This window comes from Ylistrum balloti, unplaced genomic scaffold, assembly GCF_031769215.1.
Source record: "Ylistrum balloti isolate Yb309-2 unplaced genomic scaffold, AGI_CSIRO_Ybal_v1 Utg372420, whole genome shotgun sequence".
Lineage (NCBI taxonomy): Eukaryota > Metazoa > Mollusca > Bivalvia > Pectinida > Pectinidae > Ylistrum > Ylistrum balloti.
The window spans coordinates 1-26,857 of NW_026783095.1; the positions used below are offsets into that span (position 1 = coordinate 1).

Sequence of the window (26,857 nt, forward strand, 5' to 3'; positions counted from 1 at the left end):
TAGCCACATGATCCATCTCTAAACTAAACAGCTAAATAGGACTTAACAACAAGTCAGCCAAATTGGTTAAATTTCATGGTTGATAAAATTTACCGTGTATGAACGTAGCGTTTCTGATTAAGTAATATATTGTTTATTCAGTTTCTATGTCCCTGGTAGAACTATTTCACACCTCTGTGATGTGGTGTGGCCTTTGAGTCTGCAGATTTTAAGGAGTTATAACATTTTGACTTCCTTAAGATCAGTCCGTGTATACAAGGTCACACACCATTAGTTGATACGCCAGAGTGCCCACTATCATTTTACCCTGATAGACAGAGGCTACAGTAGATCCGGTTAACTCAGATCCAGAATCTCTGAACACCTCCACAGCCTCCGTAAACTTTCCCTCTGATGTCTTCACCTTCAGGATCTGTGAAAAGATAGCTTTAAATGATATAACTAGGCAGAAAACACCTACCACCTACCACAATCTGAACAGGTAAAGAGCTGTGAACCTACCAGAATCTTAGCAGGTATAGAACTGTGAACCTACTACAATCTGAACAAGTATAGAACTGTGAACCTACCACAATCTGAACAGGTATAGAACTGTGAACCTACCACAATCTGAACAGGTATAGAACTGTGAACCTAGAACAATATGTGAACCTACAGCAATCTGAACAGGTAATGAGCTGTTAACCTACCAGAATCTGAGCAGGTATAGAACTGTGAACCTACAACAATTTGAACAGGTATAGAACTGTGAACCTACCACAATCTGAACAAGTATAGAACTGTGAACCTACAACAATCTGAACAGGTATAGAACTGTGAACCTACAACAATCTGAACAGGTATAGAACTGTGAACCTACCACAATCTGAACAGGTAAAGAACTGTGAACATACCACAATCTGAACAGGTATAGAACTGTGAACCTACCACAATCTGAACAAGTATAGAACTGTGAACCTACAACAATCTGAACAGGTATAGAACTGTGAACCTACCAGAATCTGAACAGGTATAGAACTGTGAACCTACAACAATCTGAACAGGTATAGAACTGTGAACCTACCACAATCTGAACAGGTATAGAACTGTGAACCTACAGCAATCTGAACAGGTATAGAACTGTGAACCTACCAGAATCTGAACAGGTATAGAACTGTGAACCTACCACAATCTGAACATCTATAGAACTGTGAACCTTAAACAATCTGAACAGGTATAGAACTGTCAACCTACCAGAATCTGAACAGGTATAGAACTGTGAACCTACCACAATCTGAACAGGTATAGAACTGTGAACCTACCACAATATGAACAGGTATAGAACAGTTAACCTACTACAATCTGAACAGGTAAAGAACTGTGAACCTACCAGAATCTGAACAAGTATAGAACTGTGAACCTACAACAATCTGAACAGGTATAGAACTGTGAACCTACAACAATCTGAACAGGTATAGAACTGTGAACCTACAACAATCTGAACAGGTAAAGAACTGTGAACCTACAACAATCTGAACAGGTATAGAACTGTGAACCTACCACAATCTGAACAAGTATAGAACTGTGAACCTACCAGAATCTGAACAGGTATAGAACTGTGAACCTACCACAGTCTGAACAGGTATAGAACTGTGAACCTACCAGAATCTGAACAGGTAAGGAGCTGTGAACCTACCAGAATCTGAACAGGTATGGAACTGTGAACCTACAGCAATCTGAACAGGTATAGAACTGTGAACCTACCACAATCTGAACAGGCATAGAACTGTGAACCTACCACAATCTGAACAGGTAAAGAACTGTGAACCTACCGCAATCTGAACAGGTAGAGAACTGTCAACCTACTACAATCTGAACAGGTATAGAACTGTGAACCTACCACAATCTGAACAAGTATAGAACTGTGAACCTACAACAATCTGAACAGGTAAGGAGCTGTGAACCAACCAGAATCTGAACAGGTATAGAGCTGTGAACCTACCACAATCTGAACAAGTATAGAACTGTGAACCTACCAGAATCTGAACAGGTAAGGAGCTGTGAACCTACCAGAATCTGAACAGGTATAGAGCTGTGAACCTACCACAATCTGAACAGGTATAGAACTGTGAACCTACAACAATCTGAACAGGTATAGAACTGTGAACCTACAACAATCTGAACAGGTATAGAACTGTGAACCTACAACAATCTGAACAGGTAAAGAACTGTGAACCTACAACAATCTGAACAGGTATAGAACTGTGAACCTACCACAATCTGAACAAGTATAGAACTGTGAACCTACCAGAATCTGAACAGGTATAGAACTGTGAACCTACCACAATCTGAACAGGTATAGAGCTGTGAACCTACCACAATCTGAACAGGTATAGAACTGTGAACCTACAACAATCTGAACAGGTATAGAACTGTGAACCTACAACAATCTGAACAGGTATAGAACTGTGAACCTACAACAATCTGAACAGGTATAGAACTGTGAACCTACCACAATCTGAACAGGTATAGAACTGTGAACCTACCACAATCTGAACAAGTATAGAACTGTGAACCTACAACAATCTGAACAGGTATAGAACTGTGAACCTACCACAATCTGAACAGGTATAGAACTGTGAACCTACAACAATCTGAACAGGTATAGAACTGTGAACCTACCACAATCTGAACAGGTATAGAACTGTGAACCTACAGCAATCTGAACAAGTATAGAACTGTGAACCTACCAGAATCTGAACAGGTATAGAACTGTGAACCTACCACAATCTGAACATCTATAGAACTGTTAACCTACAACAATCTGAACAGGTATGGAACTATTAACCTACCAGAATCTGAACAGGTATAGAACTGTGAACCTACCAGAATCTGAACAGGTATAGAACTGTCAACCTACCAGAATCTGAACAGGTATAGAATTGTGAACCTACCACAATCTGAACAGGTATAGAACTGTGAACCTACCACAATATGAACAGGTATAGAACAGTTAACCTACTACAATCTGAACAGGTAAAGAACTGTGAACCTACAACAATCTGAACAGGTAAAGAACTGTGAACCTACAACAATCTGAACAAGTATAGAACTGTGAACCTACCACAATCTGAACAAGTATAGAACTGTGAACCTACTACAATCTGAACAGGTATAGAACTGTGAACCTACCACAATCTGAACAGGTATAGAGCTGTGAACCTACCACAATCTGAACAGGTATAGAACTGTGAACCTACAACAATCTGAACAGGTATAGAACTGTGAACCTACAACAATCTGAACAGGTATAGAACTGTGAACCTACAACAATCTGAACAGGTAAAGAACTGTGAACCTACCACAATCTGAACAGGTATAGAACTGTGAACCTACCACAATATGAACAGGTATAGAACTGTGAACCTACCACAATCTGAACAGGTATAGAACTGTGAACCTACCACAATCTGAACAGGTAAAGAACTGTGAACCTACCACAATCTGAACAGGTAAAGAACTGTGAACCTACCACAATCTGAACAAGTATAGAACTGTGAACCTACCAGAATCTGAACAGGTATGGAACTGTGAACCTACAGCAATCTGAACAGGTATAGAACTGTGAACCTACCACAATCTGAACAGGTATAGAACTGTGAACCTACCACAATCTGAACAGGTAAAGAACTGTGAACCTACCACAATCTGAACAGGTATAGAACTGTGAACCTACCACAATATGAACAGGTATAGAACTGTGAACCTACCACAATCTGAACAGGTATAGAACTGTGAACCTACCACAATCTGAACAGGTAAAGAACTGTGAACCTACCACAATCTGAACAGGTAAAGAACTGTGAACCTACCACAATCTGAACAAGTATAGAACTGTGAACCTACCAGAATCTGAACAGGTATGGAACTGTGAACCTACAGCAATCTGAACAGGTATAGAACTGTGAACCTACCACAATCTGAACAGGTATAGAACTGTGAACCTACCACAATCTGAACAGGTAAAGAACTGTGAACCTACCACAATCTGAACAGGTAGAGAACTGTCAACCTACTACAATCTGAACAGGTATAGAACTGTGAACCTACCACAATCTGAACAAGTATAGAACTGTGAACCTACCAGAATCTGAACAGGTAAGGAGCTGTGAACCTACCAGAATCTGAACAGGTATAGAGCTGTGAACCTACCACAATCTGAACAAGTATAGAACTGTGAACCTACCAGAATCTGAACAGGTAAGGAGCTGTGAACCTACCAGAATCTGAACAGGTATAGAGCTGTGAACCTACCACAATCTGAACAGGTATAGAACTGTGAACCTACAACAATCTGAACAGGTATAGAACTGTGAACCTACCAGAATCTGAACAGGTAAAGAGCTGTGAATCTACCAGAATCTGAACAGGTATAGAGCTGTGAACCTACCACAATCTGAACAGGTATAGAACTGTGAATACACCAGATTCTCTACATGTTACCTCGATTTTGAACGGGCTCCACGTGATGTAAAGGAACATGACAGGACGGGCGGACGAATAAGTTGCTATACAGAAATATATAACACGTTCTGGCCATGGGGATACCTTTGTACTTTTGTAAAAGTAACGACGTGTATATATCATGTTTTTATCGCTTCAATGGTGTTCCGTAACTATTCTAATTATTACCTAACTTTATATCACGATATTCGCCACATCAAATGTTTTATCAGCAGTAGGTTTTTAATGTATACAAAATGGTAAGTACTACAGTATGGAGTGTTTATAACACAACCACTAGAAGTTTTAGTAAGGTCTATGTTAAGTAAGCGTTAAGTACTACAGTATGGAGTGATTATAACACAGCCACTAGAAGATTTAGGTCTATGTTAAGTAAGCGTTAAGTACTACAGTATGGAGTGTTTATAACACAACCACTAGAAGGTTAGGTCTATGTTCAGTAAGTGTTAAGTACTACACTATGGAGTGTTTATAACACAACCACTAGAAGGTTAAGTCTATGTTCAGTAAGTGTTAAGTACTACAGTATGGAGTGTTTATAACACAACCACTAGAAGTTTTAGTAAGGTCTATGTTAAGTAAGTGTTAAGTACTACAGTATGGAGTGTTTATAACACAACCACTAGAAGTTTTAGTAAGGTCTATGTTAAGTAAGTGTTAAGTACTACAGTATGGAGTGTTTATAACACAACCACTAGAAGATTTAGGTCTATGTTAAGTAAGTGTTAAGTACTACAGTATGGAGTGTTTATAACACAACCACTAGAAGATTTAGGTCTATGTTAAGTAAGTGTTAAGTACTACAGTATGGAGTGTTTATAACACAACCACTAGAAGTTTTAGTAAGGTCTATGTTAAGTAAGTGTTAAGTACTACAGTATGGAGTGTTTATAACACAACCACTAGAAGGTTAAGTCTATGTTCAGTAAGTGTTAAGTACTACAGTATGGAGTGTTTATAACACAACCACTAGAAGTTTTAGTAAGGTCTATGTTAAGTAAGTGTTAAGTACTACAGTATGGAGTGTTTATAACACAACCACTAGAAGGTTAAGTCTATGTTAAGTAAGTGTTAAGTACTACAGTATGGAGTGTTTATAACACAACCACTAGAAGGTTTAGTAAGGTCTATGTTAAGTAAGTGTTAAGTACTACAGTATGGAGTGTTTATAACACAACCACTAGAAGTTTTAGTAAGGTCTATGTTAAGTAAGTGTTAAGTACTACAGTATGGAGTGTTTATAACACAACCACTAGAAGTTTTAGTAAGGTCTATGTTCAGTAAGTGTTAAGTACTACAGTATGGAGTGTTTATAACACAACCACTAGAAGTTTTAGTAAGGTCTATGTTAAGTAAGTGTTAAGTACTACAGTATGGAGTGTTTATAACACAACCACTAGAAGTTTTAGTAAGGTCTATGTTAAGTAAGTGTTAAGTACTACAGTATGGAGTGTTTATAACACAACCACTAGAAGTTTTAGTAAGGTCTATGTTAAGTAAGTGTTAAGTACTACAGTATGGAGTGTTTATAACACAACCACTAGAAGATTTAGGTCTATGTTAAGTAAGTGTTAAGTACTACAGTATGGAGTGTTTATAACACAACCACTAGAAGATTTAGTAAGGTCTATGTTCAGCAAGTGTTAAGTACTACAGTATAAAGTGTTTATAACACAACCACTAGCAGTTTTGATAAGGTCTATGTTAAGTAAGTGTTAAATACTACAGTATGGAGTGTTTATAACACAAACAGTTGTACCTGTGAAGGCATGCGGCTCCGAGGCCCGAGACTGCTATACTCCATCAGGTGATAATGAATGGGATGGCATCCTACCCAAAGATCTCCCGATTCTTTGTCTATCTCTATGTTGTCCACGAGCGTGTTCAGAAACAAATCCTGATGGATTAGAATGCATACAATTTCATGCCTTTGATCCAAATTAAAACAGAAAACTGTTTTTCTGAAATCTGTATACCACATCAGTCACAGTGTATGTGATAGTTTTCTTTAATGTCCAAAAACCAAAGCTTCCTTATTCACTTACATAACGTTAAATACACGCCTATTTTCTCCATTGATTAGCTACATTATATTCCTTATCAGACAAGGCAGCCTTTCGTCCAGTCATATCAATTTAATACATATACCATCATACAGTATAGTAAAACACAAATTTAACATTACATACATTCCACGACAAGTATATAACCGGAAGCCTTACATCGACATGCTCCAGGTTCTTGTCTACAATACGATAGGATTTCAGCTGCTTCCTCCCGAATTCTGACACGTACAAATATCTACAAGAAAATCTGACACGTCACAGAGGCACGACTCGACCAGTACAAACACAGAATTTATAAACATTTAAACTCATACTGAAAATTCTACTTTATGGAATAACTGTTGATGTTAGACCCCGAGAGTAGCAATGAGAACAGTTCCAATTGAAATCACGAACATTGACTCTCTAATGGTATTTGTCGTGTTGTGATAACTCTAGATAATGTCCTCTCGTCAGATGACACGTTGATGCAATTGTCGTGTTGTGTTGTAATAACCCTAAATACAAACCTCTTGTCTGGTGACACATTGATGCAATTGTCGTGTTGTGTTGTAATAACCCTAAATACTGACCTCTTGTCTGGTGACACATTGATGTAATTGTCGTGTTGTGTAGTAATAACCCTAAATACTGACCTCTTGTCTGGTGATAAAATTGATGCAATTGTCGGGTTGTGTTGTAATAACCCTAAATACAAACCTCTTGTCTGGTGACACATTGATGCAATTGTCGTGTTGTGTTGTAATAACCCTAAATACTGACCTCTTGTCTGGTGACACATTGATGTAATTGTCGTGTTGTGTAGTAATAACCCTAAATACTGACCTCTTGTCTGGTGATAAAATTGATGCAATTGTCGGGTTGTGTTGTAATAACCCTAAATACTAACCTCTTGTCTGGTGACACGTTGATGCCGTTGGGTAAGTGTAGCCCCTGTGCCACACTCCGGAAATCCCTGCCATCGTAGTACAGTATCTCACCATATTTCAACATCAACAACAGCTCCAGCTGTAGGTAATCACGCAGCGTCGTGTACTTGGTGATGTAGAAAGTCCTGTCACTTGTCATCACCAAGTCATTCATACTGAATTTAAATTAACAAGTCATTGGTGATCTATGCACGATTGAAAGAATCCTTATTTTTCATTGATGTTTTTTTTTATCTCAGGTGAAACACCATTTTCATTCAAATCTTGAAATAAGCTTCAAATAAGATGAACTACATTACAACATACACTGAAATATTTTTTATACTTTTTAAAAATGATAAGAATATTAAAGCTTTAAAAAGCCATCAATATTGTTTTCTATTACGTTAATGAATCCTGTCTAATGGTGATGTTTCCTTCAGACTTACTTTGTCAGTTTCGGACCTACTTTGTCAGTTTCGGACCTACTTTGTCAGTTTCGGACTTACCTTGTCAGTTTCGGACTTACTTTGTCAGTTTCGGACTTACTTTGTCAGTTTCGGACTTACTTTGCCAGATTCTCACTTACCTTGTCAGTTTCAGACTTACTTTGTCAGTTTCGGACCTACTTTGTCAGTTTCAGACTTACCTTGTCAGAGTCGGACTTACTTTGTCAGTTTCGGACTTAATTTGTCAGTTTCGGACATACGTGGTCAGTTTCGGACTTACTTGGTCAGTTTCGGACTTACTTGGTCAGTTTCGGACTTGTGATTGAATCAGTATGACGTAATGTTTGTGATTCCTTCTGAAACTTGAATACTTCTATGTGATCTTCAGGACCGGCATGGTTTATTACCATCAAAGTTATCTCCCCTGAAAAAAGGCTTTCAATATAGTAAATATAATCAGTATCACTGAGAGTTTGGAATATGTACAAGGATATCGTAAGATATAGAGTGTCTAATTCGTCAGTTATAAGATAACAGACGAGGATATCATACAATAAGAAAGCCCTTTTATTAAGTTTTTATTTTGCTTCGATCTAAAAAATTCCTTAAATATAATTGTCAAAATTAATTGAAACGCTCGTATTCAGATTCAGATTGCTCCACAAATTTAATGAATATAATGAAATATAAGGAACCATCCGACAGCATAAGATTCTCGACACTCAGAAAAACCTTACGTGACATAAAGTGTAAGTATTTTAAACCCGTGTGATGATTTAGATGGATTGGTTTGACGGGCATTATTTGATTTCATTTGTATCAAATCTATGGCCGTATGTTATAACTTCGACAAACTGAGGGACTGAACAAATTACTGATTTCTTTAGAATTTAGCAGAAAAGTCGAATGTCAGACACCTAGGCCACGGATCATTGAGCAATGGTTCCATATTGATATTTCTATAAAATTTTCAACCTAAAACAAGATGTCACCTGCTGATACTTTAGTCAAAGACAAATACGCTGTAGATCGATAAGGCTGATGATCATGTGATCTAGTAATCAGCATAAGTATTCAAACGTTATATGTTAATCGCCATTGTAAATTTATCTGAACTTAAGTTTGTACAATGTATGACTGAACCTGAAACTTCGAGATAATCTGGTTTGTATACAATGTTAGTTCATCTGTCATACACACAGTGAAGGGGTAGATAACTCGTACACAATGTTAGTTCATCTGTAATACACACAGTGAAGGGGTAGATAACTCGTACACAATGTTAGTTCATCTGTAATACACACAGTGAAGGGGTAGATAACTCGTACACAATGTTAGTTCATCTGTAATACACACAGTGAAGGGGTAAATAACACGTACACAATGTTAGTTCATCTGTCACACACACAGTGAAGGGGTAGATAACTCGTACACAATGTTAGTTCATCTGTCACACACACAGTGAAAGGGTAGATAACTCGTACACAATGTTAGTTCATCTGTCATACACACAGTGAAAGGGTAGATAACTCGTACACAATGTTAGTTCATCTGTCATACACACAGTGAAGGGGTAGATAACTCGTACACAATGTTAGTTCATCTGTCGAACACACAGTGCAGGGGTAGATAACTCGTACACAATGTTAGTTCATCTGTCATACACACAGTGAAGGGGTAGATAACTCGTACACAATGTTAGTTCATCTGTAATACACACAGTGCAGGGGTAGATAACTCGTATATAGGATTAGTTCATCTGTCACACAAGAACAGGATCAATTTAGATTTTTTTCAGTCGCCCCCTAAACTTCAAAATTTAAATCCATTATATCACTGACAATTCCTCAAGGACGAAACAGCTGTCCAGTACACTTTTATTGTATCTAAGTTTGTATTGAAAAGATGTGCCGCTTTGAAAATATCAGAATAAACTGTGGATGCTTAGAAATTTATCTGCAACACATGCAGACCAGTTGATGAAAAATCCCTCATAATGCTGTATCACACGAGTTGTGTAACACTCATTTAAGGTAAACGACTCATTCTTAAAATAAATTCACCTGTTTAGTCTCAAACCCATTCAGGGATAGGTAACTCGTACTTAAGGTTAGTTCATCCATTTCAAGGGCGGATAACTATGCATCAAGGTTGGTTCATCTGATTAGTCTTACAACCGTTCGGGGATGGATAACTCAGTCTAAAGGGTAGTTCATTTGTCTAATCGAACACCCCTCAAGGGGTAGATAACTCGTTCTTAAAATTAGTTCATTTGTCTAATCTAACACCCATACAGAGGCAGATAACTCTTTGTTAAGATTATTTTATCTGTCTAGTCTCATTCACATTCAGGAGCAGATAACTCATTTTATTATAATCTTACCGGTTGTACTGTCCTGCCAAACAGACATTCCATGGAAAGATGAATGAGACAAATCACGAATAGAGCTGGTAATGCGTAACTCCTTCACCTCATGTGATGGACTGTCAAGCTGATTGAAGTCAAAAAGAAGAATTCGGCCTCGAGTCCAGGAACAAAATCCCTGAAACATTTGAGAAATTGTTGTCTGAACCGGCGTCCTCGATGCATTTACATAGATAAGATTCAGGACAAGTATTGTCTTTTGAAGGAGTTGTCTGTAATAACTAATCATTATCTAGTAAACCGATCCATAACCTCAAAGTTATTGTCTGGGACAGTGAGCACGTGCTACAAGGACATTGGACAGTACAGGGATGATTCAGCAGGATAAACAAACCGAGGAGATGAAGGTCAAACCATTGTCTAACACGGTGAGGTCTTCTGAACCACCATCTGTAACCAAATTGATGTGTTTAAAGTTTTTTTTTCAGAACAGTGATACACCTGTAAGAGAAATACTGGATACTAAGGATACATTTCCGTGTGAAAAGAATTGTATGTATGTATAATACTGTATAACACTGTATAATGTTTATAATATCGTATGATATTGTATAATACTGTATAACACTGTATAATGTTTATAATATCGTATGATATTGTATAATACTGTATAACACTGTATAATGTTTATAATATCGTATGATATTGTATAATATTGTAAAATCCTTTTTAATATTCTATAACACAGTTTCGTCTCATATTATTTTCACTCTAGTGCCATTTTACATGAATTGCCTGATATTCATTTCTCGTTCGGAGGATTATATAAAATGGATATACATGTATACATCCAATATAAATAGTTTACTTTACATACCCCTGTTGTAAACTGGCAGTTTAGCAAAATTGATATTTCACTTATCTAGCCATTATCAATATATCATCGATATCACATTATGAAGAGGTATATTAAAGCATATTATGTATATATATATATATATATATATATATATATACATTTGTATAGATATATGATCAATGAAGTAATAGCAGCAGTAGGGACACGAATTGTCAAATTTTTGAGGCAACCTGTTTTACATAAATCTAGGTATGTTTTGCAATCTAGACACCTAGCGTATATGTGATATATACGATAATATATGTAATATATTTGATAAATGATAAAACAATATATTATTACACGTATGTATATCGTTCAATCAAAAAAGTGTTCATCAATAACGTATTTGAGTTTTGTTTCAATATTAATGAGTGCGATAAATCCAATGAAATTATCGAACAATGGCTCTGATATTTTCTCTGGTCATTTATCAATTAGTTTTAGAATTCTAGTAGCATTAATAAATTCAGAGAAAATAGATAAATTAATAAAGTATATGTGTTTCCGGTATCTGACAAAAAATTGGTGAAAAAATAGGTTCGTTATCAAAAACAAAGGAATATCGGATAACCAAAAAACGCATTGTTGTTCCTGCCAAGAGACGATCGTTCACAACAACAATAATGTTTGGAGTTAGTGGAGGAATGAGGTTACATTCTACAGACCTGCGCCGTCCAGATATCTACATGGTCCAGGTCGGTGATGGATTATTGTCCGAGTTTTATGATAGTCCATAAAAAACCTCGAAAAAGAATATAAAAATGCACTCTTAAAAGCAAGTCAAATCTAAATAATTATATAAAAATATAATTGTGATGAAATTTACCAATGAAAAAAAAAACAAAAAAAACGACAAAGCTTAAAGAAAACAAGAGATCCCAGAGAGATCTAGACGCCCGCCATTGTTTGATCTTTATATGTTCTTTAACAGTTGGATCTTTTCCCTTCTTTTCTCTGTTTTTGCTATTAATGATAAGACATTTGAACATTCCTTTGCAGAATTTGTGATGATAATCTTTACATGCCAAATCCAAAATGGCCGCTTGGAAGTAATTTTTTTCCTCTGATCAGTCCAAAATCAAACGAACACAAGGAGAGATCAAAGGAGCCATATGTATGAAATTTGAGAGATGTCTATTCAGTACTTATTAGAAAATAGCAATAACAATCTTTACTAGGCTAAATCAAAGATGGCTGCCTATCGGCCACTTTTTAACAGTCCCAAAATCAACCGGGCACAACTAGGGACCAAGGGGATCCATCATATGGAATTTGAGAAAGATCCATCCGGTCCCTCTCAAGAAATAGCGATAACAAAAATTGTTTACGGAAGGACGGACCACGGACGCAGAGCGATTTGAATAGCCCACCATCTATTGTGGCACAAAGCAGTAAAACATGCGAAGGGTCACTGACGCGTATCATTTTACTTGTAAATCTATAATCTTCTGAATAGGTGTATAATATCTAACACAGATATCAATAAAGCTAGTCCCCTTAACATAACTGAGTATATACATCAAACCAATAGATTTAATCCGTAATCTTCCTCCTATTTTGTATGTAGTGATTACCGACATGCAGCGTGATATAACCATCTTTATTAAGAACACACATCAATATCTATATATATACTGAAAGGATAAAGAAACGCAGGGTAATATTTAAACCGATATTTTGAAAACGCGTTCTCCAAATAAAGTGAAACTTTGTGGATTGAGTAATTAGGTCATATTACACCTTGTCATGTATCGAAAATTTAGTCACGGTACAGTGCGCAGCTCTGGTAAATGGAGGAAGGAAAAAACAAGAATCTCGTGCACCGTGTTGTTCTGGTCTCATGCAGCGTTGTTCAAGTCACTCTTCGTTAGTCTTTAATACAGACCAACTGCTTCCCTAAAATTAATTGAGAATTTTTAAGAATGGCACGACTCACAGAAGTTCAGATGGGTCAGGCCATTCAGATGCTGATGCAAGGACAGCTGCAAAATCAGATTGCTAGGCACTTTGGTGTTAATGTTTCCACCATAGAACGTCTTGTAAGACGTCTTCGGGAAACTGGGCGATTGGCCGATCGACCTAGGTCAGGACGTCCGCGCGTAACGTCACGACATCAGGATCGCTATATCGTCGTCTCTCATGTGCGTAATCGGCGCCTTACTGCCGTTGAGAGTGCACTTAATGTTCGTGGAAATATATCCTATAAGTTCAAAAACTGTAAGGAATCGATTACGAGAAGTAAGAGCACGTCGCCCCTACGAAGGTCCACACCTTACCCCTGCTCGACGTTAGCAGTGGAGACAAGTTTTCTTCACGGACGAGTCTCGATTCTGTCTTGATCGATCTGACGGCCGTCAACGTGTCTACCGACGTCGTGGCGAACGTTTTACGGACGCTTGCGTTGTAGAGAGGGATAGGTTTGGGGGCGGTTCAGTAATGGTGTGGGGAGGAATCTCACACGGGTTAAAATCACAATTGGTTGTTATTGATGGCAATTTAACAGCAACTAAGTATAGAGATGAGATCCTCCGACCCCATGTTATCCCTTTCTTACAGCAGCATAATCTAACCCTCCAGCAGGATAATGCTAGGCCCCACGTAGCAAGGACTTGCCAAGTCTTTCTGGCCAACAACAACATTCAACCACTAGATTTGCCGCCATATAGCCCTGATTTGTCCCCGATCGAGCATCTTTGGGACCAGTTGGATAGACAGGTTCGAAAGCGCCAGCCACCCCCTGCTACTCGAGAGCAGTTGACCAGAGCTCTGATTGAAGAGTGGGACAACATCCCCATAAGACGGATTAACGCTCTCATGAACTCTATGACCAGAAGAATAAGGGCCGTGACCACAGCAAACGGCGGACACACATGATATTGATGAGTCAGTTCAATTTCAATTTCAAAATCCTATGGGTCCATTCAATTTAATCGTTAGTTCCTCTAAACCAATTGTCAGATGCAAAATACAGACTTTGGAAATTTTTAAGCTTTAATTTATCTGTAAGTATACAAAATTTCGTTTTAAATGAAGCCCGATATCATACTTAATTTCTGGTTTAAAGTTCACCCTGCGTTTCTTTATCCTTTTAGTATATATACAGACTGGACTGGTCATTGTGTAGTATTTACTATTATGTTAATTATATATATGTTTAATTACTCTACTATACATTGTGTTAAGAGGATGTACTCCAATACAGGTAAAAATAAATAATCATTTACATCTCCAAAAACTAAATCATAAATACGCACACCATTAGATACAAAGTTGTGGATAAATTGTTATATATATCCAGTGATTTGATGGTCGAGGTGTACATACACAGGGACTTAAGATCTGTATCCCGGGATTCATGTGTGATAAATCATCAACATATTTGTATCATTTGCGTAATTCAAAATAGAATGCTCCATGAATACTTCCATCTGTATTAATTTGATAAATACTTTATATTCCATAACAAATTGAAGTTACCTCCCCTTACCTACTTCTACCTATTTAATGTAATGCAGAATATATATCGTAGAGAAGTTTGGAAAGCACCTACATAGGTATAGCCGATCCTATAAACATATGAAAAGTTAATGAAATTTGTTGAAATTGAAAATTGAGGATATAAAAATTCACTCTTAAAGGATAGTAAAATTTGTATATAAAATATATAAACCGATGAGAGAAAAAAAAAACAAAACATTTTGCTTGTAATACAACAGATAAGTTTGAGATTCAAAAATGTAAAAAAAAACGGTATACATCCGAAATTCACTAATTGTCTTAATTGTACTGTCGGTATGAGGGGCATGAGTAAAACTTCAGTACCTAATTATACTGTCGGTATGAGGGACACAGTAAAACTTCAGTACCTACTTGTACTGTCGGTATGTGGGACATGAGTAAAACTTCAGTACCTAATTGTACTGTCGGTATGAGGGACATGAGTAAAACTTCAGTTTCTAATTGTACTGTTGGTGTGAGGGACATGAGTAAAACTTCAGTACCTAATTGTACTGTGGGTATGAGGGACATGAGTGAAACTTCAGTTTCTAATTGTACTGTTGGTGTGAGGGACATGAGTAAAACTTCAGTACCTAATTGTACTGTGGGTATGAGGGACATGAGTAAAACTTCAGTACCTAATTGTACTGTCGGTATGAGGGACATGAGTAAAACTTCAGTACCTAATTGTACTGTCGGTATGAGGGACACAGTAAAACTTCAGTACCTAATTGTACTGTCGGTATGAGGGACATGAGTAAAACTTCAGTACCTAATTGTACTGTCGGTATGACTTGATGTTCCCTTGTTGCTTGTAGTAGAAAATGTCATTAATCTTACTTACTACATGCAATGATTTTAGTGACACAATTAAATTATTATCTAATCTGTTGAAATTTTACTCTACAAAAACATATGAAGGTAGCAATATTCATATCTATTACATTGCTTATATGTCACTCTTTTATTTCGAAACTATACATAGGTCACCATCGACTCCTCCAGACTCTGGTAAAATAAAGCTTTGTTGGATACTAGTGTCATACTAGTTGTGTAGAGGTCTCTTTCTCTCATTGTTATGATCCTTTCATTCGCTTCCTAGGTCTAAGTTATACATATATCGCTCTGTTGATTGTGGATATTTTCACCACCTCACCAGTCTACTTTGTGTGTATTCCGCAGGTGATCCACAGGGTTCAATTCTTGGATCTCTCTTATTTTTTATATACATTAATGCATAAATGACATTGTTAAAGATAAACAGGCAAAAAAAAAAAAAGTTGTTTACACTGATGACATCGTCTTAACAGTGACCCGAACAAAATTCATTACCGGTCACAAAGATGCTTAGTGAGTGGTAATCCTTCCAAACTAGAAACCACGCTCAGTATTAGAAAACCCATAAAACCTTTCCATCCTCCCTTAAGTCTTGAAATGGTCAGTGGAATAAGTTAATAAATTATAAAATATCTAAGATTTCGCCTAAAATAAATATCTTAAGGAAATTTAAATTCTCTTTGGAGAGGTATAGTTTACAAACTATGTACATTGTACTTCACTCTCATTCGACCGATACCTGACTGCTGGGATATCGTTTGGGACTGCCTTTCTATAGCTCAATATCAGACTGGTAGTACTAGATTAACTAATAGAGTTAAACTGTACACTGAAACAGGCTGGGTTCCCCTCGAGGAAAGAGGTTAACAAGATAAAGTTATTCTTTTCCATCAACTGGTTCATGGTCTTTTCTCAATATTCTTCCTCAGCAGAAACAAAATCATTACAGCCATGATATTCTCATGGGTAGTAATTACCGTCTTCCAGAGTGTCACACTAGGCAACATAATAAAATGTTTGGCCATCTGTTATCAGTATCTAGAACTCCTTGCCAAACTTTGTTTTAAACGACCCTTCAGTTTATAAACTGACAACCTCCGCACGCCCACTCACAAAAATCCAATATTTTACTTTAATGGCACTTGAATTTAGTAGATTCATTATGCTTGGCTAAGCACGTAATGTAATTCCCTGAAGTTTTATTTATTCCATATAAATGTTATTGATAGTCCTCTGTGTTCTGGTATTCAGGCAAATGACTCCAACAAACCTGATCTATTACATTGTTGTCATTTTTCCAACTACCTATACACACACAAATCAGCGACCCACCGATCGATTTACTCGGTAATCAGCAGCTTACAGATAATGTAAATGCTTTAATTCTCTTGACTGTACAAAATTACATCATCCTGTCTAAAAGACTAGAATGAGGTCTTGTCCTTTGTTTCCTATAAACCATTTCTTCTCCTCTCCTTCCCCCAATTCTTTCTGTTTCCCCCTTTTATTCCCCTTCCCAGTCATCTAATCGTAGCCCTAAAACTTACCCTAACCCCTACCCATTAACCCCTAGCCCTAACCCCTTCCCCACCACCTCTAACCCTAACCCCATACACAACTCCCACAACCCTTATCTTTTACGGATATGTCATATAACCACTCAAACAAAACGGAACCAACAGGTATAGAGACTAGTATTAAACACGGTAACAACAACAGAACCAACAGGTATAGTGACTAGTAGTAAACACGGTAAACAACAACAGAACCAACAGGTATAGTGACTAGTATTAAACACGGTAAACAACGGAACCAACAGGTATAGTGACTAGTAGTAAACACGGTAAACAACAACAGAACCAACAGGTTCAGTAACTAGTATTCAACACGATAAACAACGAGAGAACCAACAGGTATAGTGACTAGTATTAAACACGGTAACAACAACAGAACCAACAGGTATAGTAACTAGTATTAAACACGGTAAACAACGGAACCAACAGGTATAGTAACTAGTATTAAACACGGTAACAACAACAGAACCAACAGGTATAGTAACTAGTATTAAACACGGTAAACAACAACGGAACCAACAGGTATAGTAACTAGTATTAAACACGGTAAACAACGGAACCAACAGGTATAGTGACTAGTAGTAAACACGGTAAACAACAACGGAACCAATAGGTTCAGTAAATAGTATTAAATACGGTAAACAACAACAGAACCAACAGGAATAGTGACTAGTAGTAAACACGGTAAACAACAACGGAACCAACAGGTTTTGTAATTAGTATTAAACACGGTAACAACAACAGAACCAACAGGTATAGTGACTAGTAGTAAACACGGTAAACAACAACGGAACCAATAGGTTCAGTCAATAGCATTAAATACGGTAAACAACAACAGAACCAACAGGAATAGTGACTAGCATTAAACACAGTAAACAACAACTGAACCAACAGGTATAGTAATTAGTATTAAACACGGTAACAACAACAGAACCAACAGGTATAGTGACTAGTAGTAAACACGGTAAACAACAACGGAACCAACAGGTATAGTGACTAGTAGTAAACACGGTAAACAACAACGGAACCAATAGGTTCAGTAAATAGTATTAAATACGGTAAACAACAACAGAACCAACAGGAATAGTGACTAGTAGTAAACACGGTAAACAACAACGGAACCAACAGGTATAGTGACTAGTATTAAATATGGTAAACAACAACTGAACCAACAGGTATAGTAATTAGTATTAAATACGGTAACAACAACAGAACCAACAGGTATAGTAACTAGTATTAAACACGGTAAACAACGGAACCAACAGGTTTAGTGACTAGCATTAAATACGGTAAACAACAACAGAACCAACAGGTATAGTGACTAGTATTAAACACGGTAAACAACAACGGAACCAACAGGTATAGTAACTAGTATTAAACACGGTAACAACAACAGAACCAACAGGTATAGTATCTAGTATTAAACACGGTAAACAACAACGGAACCAACAGGTATAGTGACTAGTAGTAAAGACGGTAAACAACAACGGAACCAATAGGTTCAGTAAATAGTATTAAATACGGTAAACAACAACAGAACCAACAGGAATAGTGACTAGTAGTAAACACGGTAAACAACAACGGAACCAACAGGTATAGTGACTAGTATTAAATATGGTAAACAACAACTGAACCAACAGGTATAGTAATTAGTATTAAATACGGTAACAACAACAGAACCAACAGGTATAGTAACTAGTATTAAACACGGTAAACAACGGAACCAACAGGTTTAGTGACTAGCATTAAATACGGTAAACAACAACAGAACCAACAGGTATAGTGACTAGTATTAAACACGGTAAACAACAACAGAACCAACAGGTATAGTGACTAGTATTAAACACGGTAAACAACAACGGAACCAACAGGTATAGTGACTAGTAGTAAACACGGTAAACAACAACGGAACCAATAAGTTCAGTAACTAGTATTAAACACGGTAAACAACGAGAGAACCAACAGGTATAGTAACTAGTATTAAACACGGTAAACAACGGAACCAACAGGTATAGTGACTAGTATTAAACACGGTAAACAACAACTGAACCAACAGGTATAGTGACTAGTATTAAACACGGTAAACAACAACGGAACCAACAGGTTTTGTAATTAGTATTAAACACGGTAACAACAACAGAACCAACAGGTATAGTGACTAGTAGTAAACACGGTAAACAACAACGGAACCAACAGGTATAGTGACTAGTAGTAAACACGGTAAACAACAACGGAACCAATAGGTTCAGTAAATAGTATTAAATACGGTAAACAACAACAGAACCAACAGGAATAGTGACTAGTAGTAAACACGGTAAACAACAACGGAACCAACAGGTATAGTGACTAGTATTAAACACGGTAAACAACGGAACCAACAGGTATAGTAATTAGTATTAAACACGGTAACAACAACAGAACCAACAGGTATAGTAACTAGTATTAAACACGGTAAACAACGGAACCAACAGGTTTAGTGACTAGCATTAAATACGGTAAACAACAACAGAACCAACAGGTATAGTGACTAGTATTAAACACGGTAAACAACAACGGAACCAACAGGTATAGTGACTAGTATTAAACACGGTAAACAACAACTGAACCAACAGGTATAGTGACTAGTATTAAACACGGTAAACAACAACTGAACCAACAGGTATAGTGACTAGTAGTAAACACGGTAAAAAACAACGGAACCAACAGGAATAGTGACTAGTATTAAACACGGTAAACAACAACTGAACCAACAGGTATAGTGACTAGTATTAAACACGGTAAACAACGGAACCAACAGGTATAGTGACTAGTATTAAACACGGTAAACAACGGAACCAACAGGTATAGTAACTAGTATTAAACACGGTAACAACAACGGAACCAACAGGTATATTAACTAGTAGTAAACAGTGTCAAACCTCAAATGAGATCATTATGACGACCGTAAAACTCACCCATCTTTTGCAACACCCTGGATCTCGAGTTTTGTCATTTTTCTAAATTCGTGTCATTGAGGGCAAACCATCGAACATCGATTCAGTTACAATACCATATGTTGAGGATAAAGGGATGTTATTCTCCATATATGGAAGTGTACAGTAGGGAGCTTGGAACTATCACATTAATCATTCAGCATGTTTATGGTTTCGTTGTAAGAAAAGGTCGAGATAAGCAGCTGACTCAGGAGATTCTGTCATGTCCTTGATTCCGACTCCGATGGATTAATACGATTTATATAATTAATGAATACATATTTTTTAATTAAAAGAAAAGACATCATTAATAGATCTGAACGTGATATTGAAAGATTTCGCGAGGTTTCTGTGATCTGTTTTAATTAGCTATTTGATAAATCAGCCTTGTATGAAAACAAAAACCAGTTAACCAACAGAGTGGCACAGCTTGTTTCCATAGCGTCTTCTTATAGTCTGTTAGAAGATCTTGCTGCCAAAATCGAACAGTATTAATATATAAAGAGGATCTTACTTACAATTTGGTCTTCAAGGACGATCAGACAGACAGTAGACCTGCCAGTTACATACGCCTTGTTGGAGCATTTTGATGGCATCAGGACGATTAGACAGACAATCGATCTACCAGTAACGTACGACTTGTTGTACTATTAACGCCACCAGGACGACCGGACGGACAGTAGAGTCACCTATAACGTACGCATTGTTGTACTATTAACGCCACCAGGAAGGCCAGACGGACGGCAGACTTACCAATAACGTACGACTTGTTGTACTATTAACGCCACCAGGACGGCCAGACGGACGGCAGACTTACCAGTAACGTACGCATTGTTGTACTGTTAACGCCACCAGGAAGGCCAGACGGACGGCAGACTTACCAGTAACGTATGCCTTGTTGTAATATTAACGCCAACAGGACGGCCAGACGAACTGCAGACTTACCAGTAACGCACGCCTTGTTGTACTATTAACGCCACCAGGACGGTCAGACGGACGGCAGACTTACCAGTAACGCACGCCTTGTACTATTAACGACACCAGGACGGTCAGACGGACGGCAGACTTACCAGTAACGCACGCCTTGTTGTACTATTAACGGCACCAGGAAGGCCAGACGGACGGCAGACTTACCAGTAACGTATGCCTTGTAATATTAACGCCAACAGGACTGCCAGACGGACTGCAGACTTACCAGTAACGCACGCCTTGTTGTACTATTAACGCCACCAGGAAGGCCAGACGGACGGCAGACTTACCAGTAACGTATGCCTTGTTGTAATATTAACGCCAACAGGACGGCCAGACGAACTGCAGACTTACCAGTAACGCACGCCTTGTTGTACTATTAACGCCACCAGGACGGTCAGACGGACGGCAGACTTACCAGTAACGCACGCCTTGTACTATTAACGCCACCAGGACGGTCAGACGGACGGCAGACTTACCAGTAACGCACGCCTTGTTGTACTATTAACGGCACCAGGAAGGCCAGACGCAGACTTACCAGTAACGTATGTCTTGTAATATTAACGCCAACAGGACGGCCAGACGGACTGCAGACTTACCAGTAACGCACGCCTTGTTGTACTATTAACGCCACCAGGACGGCCAGACGGACGGCAGACCTACCAGTAACGCACGCCTTGTTGTACTATTAACGGCACCAGGACGGTCAGACGGACGGCAGACTTACCAGTAACGCACGCCCTGTTGTACTATTAACGCCACCAGGACGGTCAGACGGACGGCAGACTTACCAGTAACGCATGCCTTGTTGTACTATTAACGCCACCAGGACGGTCAGACGGACGGCAGACTTACCAGTAACGCACGCCTTGTTGTACTATTAACGCCACCAGGACGGTCAAAAGAATAGTCCTCAACATGATCTGGAAAAAAGGATTGAATGAGAATTATACTGTTGTCTTCAATCCTGCTCACAGAGTATTCCAGTCGCCTTGAAGAAACGTGCTTTAATTGGGGAACAACATGCCCAAAAGGAAATACACTTACCCGCAATATAACAGTACTTATATTTACATTTGGTAGCCACAGATTTTCATGAATATTTTTTTTACAATAAATATTATTTTTAATCAAACAATTTCTCATTTACAGTGCGGCCGAGATGTACCGGTAGACTACTGTCCTCGAAGTGTGACATGCAGTTGTTTTCGTTGTGATCACATATACGCTCAGACACAGTGCAAAACATACCGAGATTGTTATAAAACATTTTTGGTATTTTTATCACCGTCTTCCATACAACAACTTAGGACAGTTGTTTTCATCCGTCCATCGACCGAAGGGATTATCGAGACGACTAAGAATTGATCGTATCACACTCCGAGGAAAAGAGTTACTTGTACATCTCGGCCCCGCTAGAAATTGTTTCATTAAAGATAAGGAATATTATTGTGAAAAAAAATGTATGTTTAGTTACAATAAAAAGTATTTTTTGATAAAAGAAAAAAATCAACACATCAAATAAATGCACAAAATATTTTAATACGGTCGAATATGCCCTCGATGCGTCAATTCGCCCACAGAAATCTCGCCCCAGAAAAATAGATTCTCTGCGTCCGGAATAGAGTTAATGATCGGTGCCAGTTTTTAATAGGAACGAAAACAGAGATTTATGAGATAAATGAGATGGTAATAAATTTGGAAATGAATTTATAGTAAAAATGGGGGAAAAATTGGGGGCAGGGGTGTAGGGGAAGGGAGGAGGAGACAATTCTAAACCTATACGAGTTGGTGCAATGCGCAGTGATGGCTGAAGATGTACTGACTGCCAGGTATGTCTGACAGGACCCGTATGTAACATCATCTCTCGTTCAGGCCGAGGTGACTGGTTTGGAGTTGGTTGATCTAGTGTATATATTTTTTAAGATGTTTAGAATACCTTTGACCATGAACCTTAATTCCTGTCTCCCTGTATTTTCAGTGAGTCCCTGGAGTTTGATGACGAATTTGATTCGAACAACAGTGTAACAATTGCACTTGATGATGACGATGAGAACACATGTACACAAGAAATCAGAAAACCAGAAGGCGTGCCTGTAAAGCTATTGGTAGAGGATAGAGATCTGAAGTTACGTGTGGAATTTGCCTGGGATTCCGCTTTATCTTGCTCGTCTACACCCTCCGCCTACGGAAGCGTATTCCGGCCACGTTGTCTTTTTTTTGTCTTAAACTTTCGAGATAACAACGCGAAATTTTGAGATTGCAATTCGAAATTTCGGATTACTAACTCGAAATTTCGAGTTAATATCTCAAAATTTCGAATTACTAACTGGAAATTTCAAGTTACTATCTCAAAATTTCGAGTTAAAATAAATACCAACGTGGCTGGAATATGCTTCCGTATCCGCCTCATGTCCGTCATAGAAAATAAGACAGTATGGCCACATTGCCTAATGATTACAGCATACATCAATTAGATAAACGGAAGTTGGACGTCAGAGTAAAACGCCTTGACATTGAGCGCGAGAGACTTTATATTCAACGGCAACGTTTTATATGTGAGAAAGAAAATTTGTCTGCACTGAAACAATTATCTTCTTCCCAAGCTAGTAATTCCACTGGCACAATTCTAACCTTGAAAGCAATTCTGCATATCAATAACTACAAAATGTACCGACTGAAGAAATTTACCGACTATATACAAATCTGTAGTGGACAGGTAATCAGGATTACAAATAGCGAAAGATAAGTAATTTAAATAAAAATTAGACAAACAAAATTTGATGAAATTAAAGGTCACAGAAGGTGGATGAATTCTTTATATTATAACTGGTACGTTTTAAAAGTTCTAAATGGTCGCTGATCTCTGCGCTTGTTTCTTTATTAAATTTCTATTTGTTTTCATTGATGCCAACAGAAGTGTACAAATGACCCGGCATACCACGATGTCAATCTTCAATGGTACCATGAGATGACATGTGACAAGTGTAACCTGTTTCTGAGACATTTCAACAACATTTTACAATGTATGTATATGTTTTATGGTTTTACAATGTACATGTTTTATAGTTTTACAATGTACATGTTTTATGGTTTTACAATGTACATGTTTTATAGTTTTACAATATACATGTTTTATGGTTTTACAATGTATGTACATGTTTTATAGTTTTGCAATGTACATGTTTTATAGTTTTACAATGTACATGTTTTATAGTTTTACATGTACATGTTTTATAGTTTTACAATATACATGTTTTATGGTTTTACAATGTATGTACATGTTTTATAGTTTTACAATGAATATACATGTTTTATAGTTTTACAATATACATGTTTTATGGTTTTACAATGTATGTACATGTTTTACAATGTATGTACATGTTTTATGGTTTTACATGTTGTTTATAGTTTTACAATGAATATACATGTTTTATAGTTTTACAATGTACATGTTTTATAGTTTTACAATGTACATGTTTTATAGTTTTACAATATACATGTTTTATGGTTTTACAATGTATGTACATGTTTTATAGTTTTACAATGTACATGTTTTATAGTTTTACAATGTACATGTTTTATAGTTTTACAATGTACATGTTTTATAGTTTTACAATGTACATGTTTTTGTACATGTTTTATAGTTTTACAATATACATGTTTTATAGTTTTACAATATACATGTTTTATGGTTTTACAATGTATGTACATGTTTTATAGTTTTACAATGAATATACATGTTTTATAGTTTTACAATATACATGTTTTATGGTTTTACAATGTATGTACATGTTTTATAGTTTTACAATGAATATACATGTTTTATAGTTTTACAATGTGCATGTTTTATAGTTTTACAATGTACATGTTTTATAGTTTTACAATATACATGTTTTATGGTTTTACAATGTATGTACATGTTTTATAGTTTTACAATGTACATGTTTTATAGTTTTACAATGTACATGTTTTATAGTTTTACAATGTACATGTTTTATAGTTTTACAATGTACATGTTTTATAGTTTTACAATATACATGTTTTATAGTTTTACAATATACATGTTTTATGGTTTTACAATGTATGTACATGTTTTATAGTTTTACAATGAATATACATGTTTTATAGTTTTACAATGTACATGTTTTATAGTTTTACAATGTACATGTTTTATAGTTTTACAATGTATGAACATGTTTTATAGTTTTACAATATACATGTTTTATAGTTTTACAATGTACATGTTTTATAGTTTTACGATGTATATACATGCTTTATGGTTTTACAATGTATGTACATGTTTTATAGTTTTACAATGTACATGTTTTATAGTTTTACAATGTACATGTTGTATGGTTTTACAATGTATGTACATGTTATATAGTTTTACAATGTACATGTTTTATAGTTTTACAATGTATGTACAATGTATGTTTTACAAATGTATGTTTTATAGTTTTACAATGTACATGTTTTATGGTTTTACAATGTACATGTTTTATAGTTTTACAATGTAAATGCATGTTTTATGGTTTTACAATGTACATGTTTTATGAGTTTTACGATGTATATACATGCTTTATGGTTTTACAATGTATTTACATGTTTTATAGTTTTACAATGTATGGTAATGTTTTATAGTTTTACAATGTACATGTTGTATAGTTTTACAATGTATGTACATGTTATATAGTTTTACAATGTACATGTTTTATAGTTTTACAATGTATGTACATGTTTTATGGTTTTACAATGTATGTACATGTTTTATAGTTTTACAATGTACATGTTTTATGGTTTTACGATGTATATACATGCGTTATGGTTTTACAATGTACATGTTTTATGGTTATACAATGTATGTACATGTTTTATGGTTTTACAATGTACATGTTTTATGGTTTTACGATGTATATACATGCTTTATGGTTTTACAATGTATTTACATGTTTTATAGTTTTACAATGTACATGTTTCATAGTTTTACAATGTATGTACATGTTTTATAGTTTTACAATGTATTTACATGCTTTATGGTTTTACAATGTACATGTTTTATGGTTTTACAATGTATGTACATGTTTTATGGTTTTACAATGTACATGTTTTATAGTTTTACAATGTATGTACATGTTTTATAGTTTTACAATGTATATACATGTTTTATAGTTTTACAATGTATGTACATGTTTTATTGTTTTACAATGTATGTACATGTTTTATGGTTTTACAATGTACATGTTTTATAGTTTTACAATGTATGTACATGTTTTATAGTTTTACAATGTACGTGCAAGTTTCGCACATGAGTTATTGTTGTTTTGAAATATATTCTGTAATTGTTTGCTGACATTGATGATAAGGCCGAGCGCCAGAGAAAAGTTGCTCATTTAGCTGGCCCCTGGCTCGGCTTCCAGACGAGTTATCAGTGTCATAATCCTAATCCTATTCCCCGACATCATGGTCAGGAATCCGCTTTGTGAAGCAATATCATGCAGTACAGCAGTGGCTGAACTAACGTTACACGACCTTTACGGCGACAATGTAAGGCCTCTATGAAAACACTTGAATCTTATTTTCCATATTCCAAACAATCGTTCTATAAAACAGCGTGTTCTACGGTGGCAGATATTATAACGTCTATCACAGTTTGTCTGTGGGTTATGTTAAGAGTCAATAACCAGGGCTTAAGACCGTAACCACAGTCTCTTAGCAAACAAACACTATCAATGTTACCTGCCTCAAAAGCAGCACTTAACCAGCAGTTATTCCAAACCTGAGCATCGTGTGTGGCTCTGGGCCATTTAGCCAT

At 36.6% G+C, this 26,857-nt stretch overlaps 1 protein-coding gene across 1 annotated transcript; it reads right to left on the reverse strand.

Annotated features, from left to right (window-relative positions):
• Positions 1-11: 11 nt before the first annotated feature.
• Positions 12-26,857, reverse strand: LOC132564613 (serum paraoxonase/arylesterase 1-like). Its single transcript, XM_060229259.1, has 11 exons — positions 26,782-26,857; positions 21,898-21,965; positions 21,019-21,101; positions 11,858-11,934; positions 10,686-10,741; positions 10,310-10,469; positions 8,227-8,350; positions 7,459-7,653; positions 6,726-6,804; positions 6,263-6,400; positions 12-412 (listed from the first exon to the last, which is right to left on the reverse strand). Exons 1-11 carry the CDS (start codon positions 26,855-26,857, stop codon positions 242-244), a joined length of 1,227 nt encoding a protein of 408 aa, XP_060085242.1. The 3' UTR covers positions 12-241.

Bases quoted from the DNA above. Each gene is read 5' to 3' on its own strand.
- LOC132564613 (XM_060229259.1), bottom strand. From the start codon at position 26,857: ATGGCTAAATGGCCCAGAGCCACACACGATGCTCAGGTTTGGAATAAC. The intron at 21,102-21,897 runs GTAAGTCTGCCG...TGTCGTTAATAG, and splicing joins CAACAAGGCGTGCGTTACTG to TACAAGGCGTGCGTTACTGG. The intron at 11,935-21,018 runs GTAAGTCTGCAG...TTCTTTTTCGAG, and splicing joins CAACAAGGCGTGCGTTACTG to GTTTTTTATGGACTATCATA.